General features: G+C 41.2%; 1 protein-coding gene across 2 annotated transcripts in view; it reads left to right on the plus strand.

Moving 5' to 3' along the window:
• The window catches only part of LOC131289990 (arrestin red cell), a 45092-nt gene that overhangs the window by 22931 nt on the left and 8208 nt on the right, over positions 1–13953 (plus strand). For both annotated transcript variants that reach the window (XM_058319362.1, XM_058319364.1), the window contains exons 2-6: positions 7019–7369; positions 8168–8259; positions 8462–8604; positions 12180–12539; positions 12624–12781. In XM_058319362.1, coding sequence (XP_058175345.1) covers positions 7275–7369; positions 8168–8259; positions 8462–8604; positions 12180–12539; positions 12624–12781 — 848 coding nt within the window. In that variant the 5' untranslated portion in view covers positions 7019–7274. The remainder of the gene's footprint in view (positions 1–7018; positions 7370–8167; positions 8260–8461; positions 8605–12179; positions 12540–12623; positions 12782–13953) is intronic.

The following is a 13953-nucleotide window of genomic DNA, read 5'->3' on the forward strand; positions in this document are numbered from 1 at the left end:
GTAAGTGATGCCCATTCGCTCGAATACGTAAGGTTGTGTTCTGAACTGGGACACATCATGAATAATTGCCCTTTTTCGTACACCAAAATAAAGTTTAGTTACTAGTCTAGTATCAGCTTTATTGTCCATGTCAAGGAATAATCTAACAGTTTGATTGATATTGAATAAATATAGTGTCTTGGTACCTCTTCTTGGGAAAGGCATTACTCAAGAATGTCTTTAAAGAAAACTTAAATAATTAAAGATATTTCATAAAAGCATTTTCAGCTGGGACATTTCATAAAAAAGTCAAATTTTTTATTCATCAACATAAAGTGTACATTTTGCCCATTACAAGAAATATAATAATCCAATAGGAGTGAAACGTGGTTGATTGTGAAGATAGTGTACTTAACTAAGATAAATATATAATCTAGTAATCACTTCATGAGAAAGGTACATTTAAAGAAGATTTTTTGGAGACAACAGAGAACAATAGAAGTGTTTAATAATAAAAATTAAAAAATAGAAATCGGCTATGACTTTATTTGTTTAATGAGTGTTTGATCTTTCGTCTAGCATTCATTTTTGATTAATTGCATGCATTTGTCAATCGTTTTCGTAAAAATGAATGGTCCTTAGCAAATGATCGTTTCTCACTCAGGCTAATTTCCAGCTCTTAGGTCTATGACTATCATTAAATGGACTATCATTAAATTTAAACTATCGTTAAAATTAAACAAATCCTTTTACGATTTCACGTAATATGTTGTTCAAACTCAAATGTTGCTCAACTTCCTTAAAATGAAAATTAAGATAATTAGCAGTGTTTGCCACTACATAATAATCCGTATAAATATATTTCTTCACATCGCATCCTCTCTAAAAGTTTAGGCATTTTATTTGCTTTTCGACCAATTTTGTGAGCACAAACAGAAAAATAAAGTTAGCAGCGATTGAAGCTAGTTGTTATGACATCACACATCTGCGCCAATTTCCCCTATCAGCGATTTCAAATTCCACGTGTCACACGTTGGCCCTTGTCAACAGTTGTGCGAAATTATACGTCCCTGCCTGTACTTGCATTGGATAAAGTTGAGCCAGAAATATCGTAAATTGCGTACCCCCCACCCAGTGCACATCAAATTAGTGAACATTGTCCTGTTGGTCTCACTTGCTCGTGATCCTGCAGAGTTACAGCAGGATAAAAGCGATGATGGTCAAGAGTGGTGTTGTATCCTTTCCCTGCGAGAATCAGTTGTCGTGCCCGACTTACGCTGGCATTAAAATGTATCCAACTTGCGCGTCATGCCATCTGATGTCCTAGCAACCTAGGTTAAGACATAACCCCCGAGACACAAGAAGAGGTACGATGCGAGTCCTCGTTCGAACGAAGCCACAGAAAAGAAGGTACCGAGGGATATTGCTTAAATTGTTTTTATTTCATCTAACCACTTGCTATGAGATGCCCTACTTTAGGTGGTAGAGGTTTTCTTTCCGGAGCAATGCACCGCGTTTCCATTTATCCCGTTTCTGCCACAGCACCCGTTCACCCCTTCGTGCAGCCGCTTTCCGTACATCGACCCAGAAAAATAGAGCGAGAACTATTGCCCGCGTGAAGAGGATGTCCTCGGTGGGATTATCAGCTTCCTCCGCGACGCGACGATTGTGGTCCGGCACGCGTGAGGATACACGATGATGATGATTTTATCCGCGTTTTTCCTCCACATTTTCCACACAAGGTTTTCGCGCCCCATCGGAGCGTAAAGTAGGGCGCAATATTTTGATTCTAGCTCGCCCGCGATTGAGCGTCGGCAAAAGTGTGCTAGCTCTATAGCCGGTTTATATTACGCTTACGCTCGGGAAAGATTGTACTAATGATGAGAGTTGCGCTGCCAAACCATTCGGAGAAAAGTGCGAGTAAAACTGGAGCATTCGTAGGTGAAAGCGAAAAACAACTACATGGAGGGGTTTTTGTTTGTCCTCGGTTGTGGCGGCGTTGGAAATGTAGGAAGAAGTGTTCAAATGTACCTTTGGATAGTTCTTTAGATGTTTCTTTATGTGTTTTTAGCTCTGCATGGAAGGATGATCGCGAAAAACGTTTAATCACAGATACGAGACAACTAACCAAATATGAAACTATAGACAAGCGAAACAGTTAGAAAGGACACACACAAGGCACATAATTGTTTACTTGTAACACGTTGACTGCCAAGCGTTTTTAGCACGCGTTTTTAGTACAATATTTTTTAATACGATGAGTGTATAACATTTGGTTATTGGTATTTGGATAACCGATAGTTTTTGAAGGCTAAGCAAAGACTGTGCATCCCAAAGAATTGATATTAGATATTACTTTAATTTGTATGTTGCATTTTCATTCATTTATGGGACAAAAACTTTTTAGAACTAATGACAGCTGGCTATAAAAAATGATAACCATGACAGTCAACGTGTTAATGGTAGTCAAATTGCACTTGCTTGCTCGAGAAAGATGGTCAGAAGACGGTTAGTCCAGTTTTCCTGCAAATTTCCTACAATTTCCAATCAAAGCACCGCTCCCTGCTCGTATGCTGCTGCTCTGCCCACTTCCCTTCTGGTAATCATATGTGAGCTGCCCGCTGATGACCCCCTTGGCCTGTCTGTCCGTTGGCGAAAGGATCCGGTGACACGCGTCCGCTTTGGGAGCGTTTTCTTTTTCTGCCTTTTACTCTTTGTTTTTGCGTCTGGCTGGCGCCTGCCTCCATCGTTGCTTTGAAAACCTCCCCGCGGGATATTTATACAGCGCACGCTTGAGCGCGCGCTCTGCCTCTACACTCTGCCGAGCCGAGTGGTTCACTCGCCCTGGTTCACTGATGTTGATGTTAAGGATTATAAATGAGCCATAACCCTACTACCAATTTTGAATGAACTCAGGCCTATCCCCGTGGATCGGAGCGAGACGCAGCGACTGACTTATGCTCCGTCGCATTCGCGCTGCAGGGCCGACAATTTTCGACCCGCCCGCGAGCGTAACTTATATGAAGAGTGAGCAAAACTTGTATGAAGCCTGAGCACGCGTGGATACAAACAAGTGCGAAGCCCTCAAAGAGCGCAATTCGCTCCATACAATTACACGCTCTCCACCGTACGGCAGTGCAGAGAGTGTACGCGAAGACCCCGCGAGAGCCTTAAATGGCCTGCTCTTGGTTGAGGCCTACGCTAGCGATCGCTAACGATGCATGCAAACGCATGTAGCTAGATATATATTGTACATTTAGCGCGCCATTCTCAAGCAAGAGCGCCGGTCTAGTGGATAGCGTACACAGACCGGAGTTGGAGAGGTTGGGTTCGAATCCCGCTGTGTGCTCGAAGCATGAGAGTGTTGTAGAAGGCAGAAGAGAGAAGGGGGCCCATCAGGGCTCTCCTCTTTTTGTTTTTGCCGGCTTTGCTCCGAATGAATTATCCCGGTTTAACTGGACGATCGTTGAGAGAACCGTTGACAAAACCGGGACCCATTTTGTATGGAGAAATGTTCATTTTGTGTTGGATGGGAAACGAATTTGTCACCGGACGGACAGAAGGTGAGGAGGCGGTGAGGCAGTGCGACATGTCTTTTGGCCGAATGTCTTACCGGTTGGATACTGGCGAAAGGAAACAAACGCAACCGGGTTGAACAACATCCTCTTGCATGAATTAGTGTCCGGTGGAAGGCGTTTAACTATTCAAAAGCATTGCATATGCGGGAAAACTACTGCGTCGTCATCGCTGAGGGTGGAGAAGTTTGTACATGGCCGAGTAGTGAAAGAGAATTAAAGTGTCAACGGTAAAATTGTTTTTTTTTTTTATTTTTACCTACTTCTCGATTTCTCTATAACATATTTGAGTTTTAATTCATTGTGATCTTTCGATCTTTTGAATAAAACCCCAACCAAGTAGTCTTCTTTTTTCATTGCCTTAGTTTGTATCCGTTTTTATTAAATTAAACCTTTTTTTGTCTTTGTTTTCGTATTGTTATCTTTACTACCGCAGATTACACAACGCTGTACTCTGAACATAAGAGATCACGATTTATGGTTGCAAGTTTAAATGTTTGAATTTTATTTTACCTAACTACCGTAGAAGCACCATACTTGGCGCGGGTCCAAACTTGGCGCACTTTCTAATATTTTCTTCGATATTATACTATTTTCAAAACATTTCAGTCTAAACTATACAGTCAAATATTTGTTAATGTTTGTACAATACATCCGCATCAAAACATGTTATTGGTTTTTAGTTATTGAATGTATATATAATTAAATGAAAAATTCTATCTCACAAGTGCGCCATTTTTCAGCCGCGTTAGCAACGCTGCTAAGAAGTGGGTTCAACTGTTTCCAATAATTTATACACAAAGGAAAAATTATTAGGGATTTTTTTTTTATCAGAAACTGTTAAAACGTAAGTATTTTGAATGAATCGTGGTTAGATTCGGCGTTTTTTGAGATTTTTATGCTAATTTTTAAGCAAAAATATTTTGCGCCAAGTTTGGCTCACAGTGTTCCTAATTATTCACCGTGGAGAATATGACTGTTTGCGCTGCTAGATATTTTTGAATCATAGAAGGCTTTGATGAATGAGATTTTAAAAGTTAGCGAAGAGATAGTTTAATTTTCACAAGAGAAGCCAAAGTCCGCTGCAAAAAAAAGCTAAATTATTTTTGTAACTGCTGTTGAAAAGTGTTTCTATTGTTTTAAGTTGACTTTTGAATAAAGCTGTTGAATTCAATGAACTACATTCATTTTGTTGTAAGTGCGCCAAGTTAGGAACACATCGCCCCAAATAATGAACATTGCAAAAACCATGCGTCAAGTTAGGAACATAATGTGCCACACAAAGAGTTTCTGAAACTTGAAGAAATATCAATTTAAGAGTTTCTTACTTATTTTTCTTATATTCTATGGTAGTTAGGCTAGCACTGTGCAAAAAATGGTATGATTTGACCGAACATTGATTTTGTTATTCAAAGTTTTATGCAGAATTTCCTTAACTGCGCCAAATATGGTACATCTACGGTAGTATTAAAGACATGATATCTATTTGTTTTGCTCTACAACAATTAAAATTTACCAGAGTATTGGTATACATTGATGTATTAAAGTTTTTATATGCTGCTTATTTATAACTCAAAGTTACTATGTTGTATATAACGTTTGTTTACTACATATAATTAACTCACGTCTTTTTTTTCTATCTCCTTTACAGATTCTCATCGTAAATTCAATACCCAAGTCAAGTGGAGGCTGTTTAGTTAAGGCGGCAAAACCATCGAAACAGTCCACTTGAGCACCGCACACCACTACGTCTGATCCAAACCCTCGACCAGTACGACAGCAGGCAAACGTAGCTCCAGGCTCATTAATCACTCGTGGAATTTGAAGATTAGGGCTCCCGGAACCCTTTTAATCAGCGGGATATTCCGTCGGCGCTGTTTGCCACTGGATGGACCAGGCGTATTTCGTCCTCGACAGGCAAACAATGGTGCCTTAAACTGTGGAAAATTAATTACCGCCTAAATTCGGTAACGATCGCAAAATCCCCTAGACCAGCCAATCGGGGGGAAATTAATTCAATAACCGCAGCGTACCTAGCAGGCAGGCGACAGTGACCACCACATCCTTCGGGAAGCGTCATGAGCGAGGCACCGGACGGAGATGGCGTTCGAGATGGCCATTTTGCTGCAAGATCGATGGCTAAGATCATTTTCCAGGAAAGCCGTTAGACTGCCGGCCACTAATCGGAATGTACGTTTTCCGAGAAGTGGCATCCTTTTGACACGTCTCAATCGGTGTTCGGTGTTTTAGCGAAATTGGGAATCAGTTTTCGTGTTCGCATTGTTGACTGTAGGATTTTTTTTACATGCGTTGATTTTCTGATGTCTTTTTAAAAGCGGCAAAAATATGTGCAAAGTATGTGTTAAGTTCAGGTGAAACACTTTACGCTTTTTTGAAGAAGCTGCAACGAAGTAATGGCTTGTTAAGGGAGGAGAAAGATTCCACTACCTTTTGCTGATAGGTACCGAAACAAAATCATATTCCAGCCAAACTGTCCCTCTTCATGAACCCCTGCTTTTTCTTATCCCAACACTCAATGATGGCGAAAGTGGGTGTGAACATTATTAGATATTTTAAGAGCCGATAGAATTTCAATCCCTTCCATAAAATAAGATTATACACATTTTACGGTACGAGAATCTGACGTTGTAGATGCCCAGGGTAAATAGCAAAGGAGTTCTCAAAATGGTGAAGTAAAGTTCTGCAATCCTTTTACCACCAGGATCGTATCCGTTTAAAATCAGATCACAATGGGCAGTGAAGCAAACTCTCGTCGAAATAATCTGTCAGCTTTCGTCCCGTGGGAGGGAAAAAAATGTAAAGCATTGCTGACAGGACAAGAACGACTAGTCCAATAAAAGTGCCCTACTTTTGGTGCTTTATTCGCTTCGGCGTTGGTTCTTCTTTTTCCTGCCAACGTAAAATGAAATTAAATGCAGGCTGGCGGAGACGTGGGTATTACGTGGACGTGGGTATAAACCAACGTGGACGTACAAGAAACCTGCAAAAAGTTTTTCTTAAGTTTTCTTTGTACGAAGTTTGTCCAGTTTTGTTTGAATTGTGTCATAGAGAATGGAACATAGATAATGTTGCGGTGATTGAAAGTTACGCTGCTACCCGTATAAACCTTGGTTTCGTATACGACTGGATTTTCGCTTCTTCACTTTTATCAAGCAGAGTTTTTAACAATTTTAACATTTTTATACCAAGATTAAAGGAATGTGAAAAAGATTCTGCTCAGGTGTTCTGCAAAGGTGTCAAAGAGAACGATTTTATAAGTGACCCCGACGATTCCAGAAATTCATTTGCGTCGGTGCATGTGAAGAGAGAGAGTGTACGTAGGCGATGTGCTAGTAAACATTCCATTCGAGAATGCATTAAGAAAAAAATAACGATGTGTACATGTTTGGATTGCAATTAATCTCGGGTGCGTTTTTTTCTTCTCTCTTCCCCACCTTCGGCAGTTGGCGGAAATTTGGGAGATAGCAGTAGTTTCCATCGAAGCAAATATTTAACCAAAGTGTTTGTGAGTGAGTTTATCGAGTGCACGAAAAGACGCATGAGATTGAAAGTTGTTTGGATTTTTCGCAAGGTGTGAAGTGAAAGATCGGGGTATAATTAGCATAGAAGAGAGAGGGAGAGGAAGAGAAATTTTAGCTAATTGCAAGTGCTGGAATTGAAACGTGCTACATAGTGGCCTCGCATTAGCAGCAAATCGAAATGAATACCCATTTACAAGGATCGACCCCAAGGTCTCCCGCACCGTCACCGGATCCTGACGTTGACGAGGGTAGTTCCAAAAAACAAGCTACAAGGTAAGTAAAATATTCATCCTTATAAATAATGAATGTAGTAAAAAGGGAAAAAATAGGCCTTAGATCATTATGCTTAAGTAGTAGAAAACAACCTAGACAGTGAAAATCAAAATGGTAGCAGTTTGCAGCACTAAACCATTTGATTTCCCATTCCCAAAACATGTGGTACTAGAATCAGATGAAATTGCTATTCAACTTTCCCATATGTTCAGCATATTTTACCTCAAGAACAGTGTGCATGACGGATTTCAATTATAACTCGATGTGCCACGATCTTAAGTGGATGCATACAAGTTGTCCGGTTCCGATTGGAATGCAAATTAATTTATGTTGACGGTTCACGTAGATCCTTCTGATTTGCGGGAAGACATACTGCCCAAGTGTGTTTTCCTATTGGTTTGCGGTAAACTGAGCAGAGATGATTTAAATTCAAATTTCTTCTCATATAAGAAAATGTCTTGGCATTGCATGTCAAACACTTTGTGAGTCCATCCTCAAGAAATGGCATCCTTATTCATGAATTGTACTGAAAATTGGCGGTTAAGAGTCTTCTTTAAAATAACATAACTGAAAACTGCCTTTATACTTTAACATCTTAACATTAATTCTATAGATATTTTAATTATTTTTAATCTGCATTACAAATATCCTATTTCTGATGTTACATCTCAGTACTTTGTCTCTTAGTTTGCTCATCTTATCTTTCGTGGATATCTAAAACTACCTGATGTGGCATCGATTTAAACCCTCGTTCTTCAGTTAACATCTTCAGTAACGTATTTAATTTTTCACTTTCAGAGTTTTTAAAAAAAGTTCTTCGAATGGCAAAATTACGGTCTACTTGGGAAAGCGTGACTTCGTCGACCACATCACACATGTCGATCCGATAGGTACGTGCCAACGAAAAGGAAAACGGGACGGCTCGCCGCACCCATCATCGACACTCCCGGGCCGAAATCAACAAGTTATTTATCCCATACTTTATCCTTTTACATTCTCTCTCCGACTGTTCCGCCGCCGCCGCCACCGTTGCCGCCGCCGCCACCGTCGATTCACCCGATTCCTCCGATTGCCTCCAACTCCCACCGGCAGATGGTGTCGTGCTGATAGATCCCGAATATGTGAAGGATAGGAAAGTTTTTGGGCACGTCCTGGCGGCCTTCCGGTACGGGCGTGAAGATTTGGACGTGTTGGGACTAACCTTCCGAAAGGACCTTTACCTAGCATCGGAACAGGTTGGTACTGGAATCGTTTGTCTAATAGACTTTCCGCAGGATATCGATTGACTAGCACTGGTGTCGATTGCAGTGAAGAAAAGGCGATTTGATCTAGTTCGGAATGCCGATTTCCACACTGGTGTTACTTTTAGCTATTTTTTTAAGCTGATATTTTAATATCATCAACAATATTTTTTGTATTTAAAGCTTTTATTCTTACCAACATGTTTGTTTCTACCACGACAATCAATTATGATATATCGCACAAAACCTATTTCACCCATTTGATTTTCCTTTATTCCTGGGATAAAAACACAACCCTTGGTCCCAAAACGATGGGACAGTTTCATATCCATGACATAAATTATCTTCAACATGTTCGCTTGCGCCACCATGCGCCTCCATCGAACAAACGCAATTACCAACACCGTCGAACGTTAGGTATATTTTGAGTTTACGTTGCATTTTTTTACATTATTTTTATGGCGTGTTCTTAAATGTGTGTATGTTTTCAATTTAAAAAATATTTTCATCAATATGTTTTAAACCTTGCTCACATAAAAAATGTCAATCGATTTTAGTTTTTGGCTATTTAAGTATTGTAAGAGAAGATTCAAACCATCACTGCAATAAGATGACTTATTTTACAATTTAAAAAACTCTCGTCAAACCATATTGTTATTGTAAATTTAATCAAGTTTTGGATGCGCTTCTTACACTGAAAAGTCATTGGAAATTGTACTAAAATATGTAATTTTTTGTATTTATTGTACTTTTATATTACGTTTATTTTGATTAAGTGTAAATATTTATTTTTTTCTGTTATTTGTTCTTTTGTTTACTTTAGTAGGCAATATATTCGTCAGCGGCTTAAAATTTATCGTTTTTTAAATGACCTAGCTTAATTTCTCCGTGTAGCAGCTGGGGCGCGTAATGGTTGACTGTTTTGTTGTTCTCCTGCGGAACACCGAGCACGTTCGCTTGTACCAGAGTAAATGATGTAATTTTGATTTACGTGTGCGCTCTCACTCCTGGCCGCAAGTCAACGACGAAATGAAAGCAAACATGCACACTTATGACCGTGCGACACAATGTAGATTTTCTCATGCAGAAACAGTTTTGTTTCGAGCCGTGCCGTGGCGATACTCATCGTGGATTTGGCTGCGATGGGGCTCGGCAGCCACTCCCTTACGAGGCGCGCTACGAGAGGAGCGTTTGGTTGGCTTAGTGGATGTAATATTTTAAAAAATAGTGTCGCTCACTACAGCCACTAAACTTCCATTTTCATTAAATTCTATTTGCTGTACACGGGGCCCAACCGTTGGTAGTGGTGGGTGTGGGATTAATGTGCCGCGCAGAGGAATGGTGGCATTCGGTTACCATGGAACGCTGCCGCCATGCGTCCCGGCAACGGTTGGTTGTTCCGTCTGGCGGCTTAGCGACGACGAACGAATCCTCCGACGGCACGAAGAAAGTATAGCGGGAAAATAATCAAAATTTATGGGTTTTCCTGTGAAATGGAACGATAGCGTCGGTTGGGAGTGTGTAAAATGTAACAATGCTTCTTACAGGTCAGGGGATACATTACTTTACCGCCGGGTCGGATTGTGGTTCAGCTGTGGCTAGGAAACGGGATCCAAGGTATGGATGGAAAAATGGCACACGAAGACAAACAACTTCACACACTTAATGGCAGTGTTTAGAAATGGAAAACAACGGCCCAGATGAAGCTGTTGACAAAGGAGGTGTGGGGAGGTGGGGTGAAGGGTGGGTGTGAAGTGGAGAGTGGTGCTTTAAACTCAGCAAAGCGTGTGGACACATTTACGATCGCACTTTCACGTCAGATACACGTTCATTGATCGACTTATGTTGAGGCATCTTCAAGAAATGGTACCGGCAATAGTGCATTACCAAGAACGCGGAAGATGTACCAACAACATCATGGCGCTTTATGTCCTTTGCAGATTTCATACTTGCCACAAGAAGTTCAACGTCATGCTACAAAATGTTTCAGTTCATATATGTTTGACGTTTATTATGATACTTCGATACAACAAGAACAAATAATATTTGTTTAATTAAATCTCATTTTGGTTTTATGTTTGGATCGACTTCGACCTGGAGCGAATGTTTTAAGGCGCTATGAAAATTTATTTTTCACGGCACGTTTGGTCATAAAATATTAAATGAAGAGTTGCTCTGTCTTTATGGTTCAATTATATAGCGCCTACCTTTTGCATCGTCCTGATTTTTCGCCAATTTATCAACCAGCTTGTTTTGCCAAAACCCACACTTTCTTCGGCGGTACAAGGAGCAGCAACAAAATGAAACCGGTGGATAATTATTGTATGAAAATGAAGAAAATTGAAGCCGTCGGTGCTTTGCCGAGCACAGCACAAGACATCGAGGGAGGTGCAATCCGGCCTAGCGCTAGACGGCCTGAACCTGAACCTGAAATTTTCCCGCTAGCAATCGGAATGGGACGAAGGGGTCGCTACCGTTTCTGTGGAGCGCAACAACGCGACGGGGCCAATAATGACGTGTCAGTATTCCGCCCTTATTTTATTATCCTTCGTGCCATTGTCGTTATTATTACCATGGATTGCCGACCCAGGCGGATCGTTAAGAGCCAACTTCGTGGTTGTAGAAATCGACCAAATTATTTTAATGGCGTCCTATTGCAGGGGGAGAGGTTTGATCGGGGTGGCCGTTTTTACGACGATGCCTTGCAATAAAGACAATCACGCCTTGTTTATCATTTGCCCATGTTCGACGTTTATGATCTCCGGAGTCCGGTGCAGGATTCTTATTTCCGCAAATAATAATCAACAGGGCTAACATATTTTTATCTAAACTTTAAAAACAATATTAACAGCATTTGAACGTGGACATTTAACTACACAGATCATTCGATAGAATATTCTTGTTTTGCTCGTTCGGCAGTAGAATCTTCTCATAAACAGATATACATCTAAAAAAAAAAAAATCCCTACTCCATGTTGAGAAAAAACTCAGTGATTTGGTTTCAATGCAATCGATTAAATTACTCTGCGAAAAAATACATTATTTTATATATTCTAGTTGAACTCTAAATTAATAATAGCTCATACTCAATGACTGCATTAAGGATCATACTAGAAGATATTGTTGTGTTTCTTTTAACACGTTGACTACCACGCGGATTTAGTACAGATTCTTGGTACAATTATTTTTATTAAAATTTGGTTATCAAAGTTATTAAATCAACAGTTTTCGAAAACTAATCAAAAACTAGGTTTCCAAAACGATACATTTTAGTAATTATTATAGCCTACTACTACATAAGTACTATATTAGCGTAAAGGGCTGATGATCCACTTTTTGGGTGATACGGCAGTCAACTTGATAATCATTGAAAAACAGCATCATTGTTTTATTAAACTGTTACTCTTTAAATTCCTTTGTCAATTTAATTGAAACTTAATTATGCAATCTTTCGCCTTTTCACGATGGTGGTACAATCGCCCGCGCCTTCACCATCTGACCTCGTTTAATCCACTGGTGCCGTCTTTGACCAAGACATTTTTCTTCTTCCTTTGTTCTTTTAAAAATAGATCTACCCACCGCTGGAAACGGACCGATCGCTCACCCGCCTACAGGAGCGTCTGATTCGCAAACTCGGCGCTAACGCGTATCCCTTCTACTTCGAGGTGCCGCCGCACTGTCCGGCCTCCGTTTCGCTGCAGCCGGCCCCGGGCGACACCGGCAAGCCGTGCGGCGTGGACTATGAGCTGAAGGCCTTCGTCGGCGAGACGCAGGAGGACAAACCGCACAAACGAAACTCGGTCCGGTTAGCGATAAGGAAAATCATGTACGCTCCCTCGAAGCTGGGCGAGCAGCCGTCGATCGAGGTCAGCAAAGAGTACATACTGAAACCAAATAAAATTCACCTGGAGGCGAGTCTGGACAAGGAGGTAAGCGGAGCGGTGTGTGAAGGGACTGGTCGATGTAGCTCCCCACGACGCTAACGTGCTGTTCTCTTCCGTCTTTCTTTGCAGCTTTATCACCACGGCGAAAGCCTGGCGGTGAATGTACATATAGCGAATAATTCAAGTAAAACAGTTAAGAAAATTAAAGTGTCAGTCCGACAGTTTGCGGATATCTGTCTCTTCTCTACGGCGCAGTACAAGTGCACAGTTGCAGAGGTGGAATCCGAGTAAGTAACCGCTAACCGGTGTAACCGATCGGCAGACACCAAACGTTCACAGTCGACGTCGGATATGGACCGTGTGCCTTCTGGAAAGTACAGGCGTCCCAGATTCTGCTTCCTATGGATCGAAAACGTACGAAATGGAAAGATACTGTCTCACTCACATACATGTGTCTTTTCAATTTTTATATTTGTTTTTTTGCACAACGCTGCTCTTGATCCATTTACGGCCAGAGAAAACAGTCTGAAGTTTGTGCCTTCCTTTTTTCTCTTCGCCTCGAAGAAGGAAGCAAGAATTTGTTTCAACCGTATGTCAACCGAGGTACGATGCCGTCTGGTTCTGGTTCGGCGGATCACCGGAGCAGCGCTATGACGTTACTTAAACATCCAGAACGGAGAAGAGCACTCAGGTTTAATTGAAGGATTGAATACTTCAGCACAAGTTTTTTTTTTTTGAGTTCCCAGTCTGACAGAACCCTGCCGGGCAGCAACATCTCGCATGGCAAACGAGCGTTTGTAGCAGCACAGGATACAGGACAGGGCTTAAGTACGGCATGCAAGTACCCGATGGGTACGTCTTTAGCATCGCCCGCCGGAAGCTGGTTGCGTGACATGGAACGGATTAGGTACTTCTAGGCTTGTTGTGAAGGACTACGATGCACAGTTAACACGAAGAGAGCGTCATCGTGGAATGGGCGACCAAAAGAGACTTAACGTGCGAGCGAATGCGCCGGTCGGTCCCCGAATCTCAGTCGCCATCGGTGTCCCACTTGGAGCTAACGACCCGTTGGCGCTACTTTTTCGCTGCGTTTCAGAGGAAAAAATGTTGCATAAATAAGAATAGTTGTGCCCTCTGCGGTTTCGTTCTGGCCGAGATTGTGCAAACACCACCAAATCTTTCCTCCGGCTGTGTACAATTGCATGGGACATGAAAGGTTACGTCTACACATCAACCTAGGGGAATGTTTTCATGTCACGAACTTTTGATGTGATCCGGAAAGTTACGACACAGTTTCGGATCGTTGATGACAAGTGAAAAAAGGGCGAAGGTAGATCTTTAAAAAATATTGAGCACTATCTGTCTTTGGAGGTTTTTTTTCCCAAAAGACAAGTCTTTTAAATGAACATGACGCTTTTTTTATCATAAATTAATGTAGCATAAAATCAGTACAATGATG

The sequence above is a fragment of the Anopheles ziemanni genome, chromosome 3, assembly GCF_943734765.1.
Source record: "Anopheles ziemanni chromosome 3, idAnoZiCoDA_A2_x.2, whole genome shotgun sequence".
Classification (NCBI taxonomy): domain Eukaryota; kingdom Metazoa; phylum Arthropoda; class Insecta; order Diptera; family Culicidae; genus Anopheles; species Anopheles ziemanni.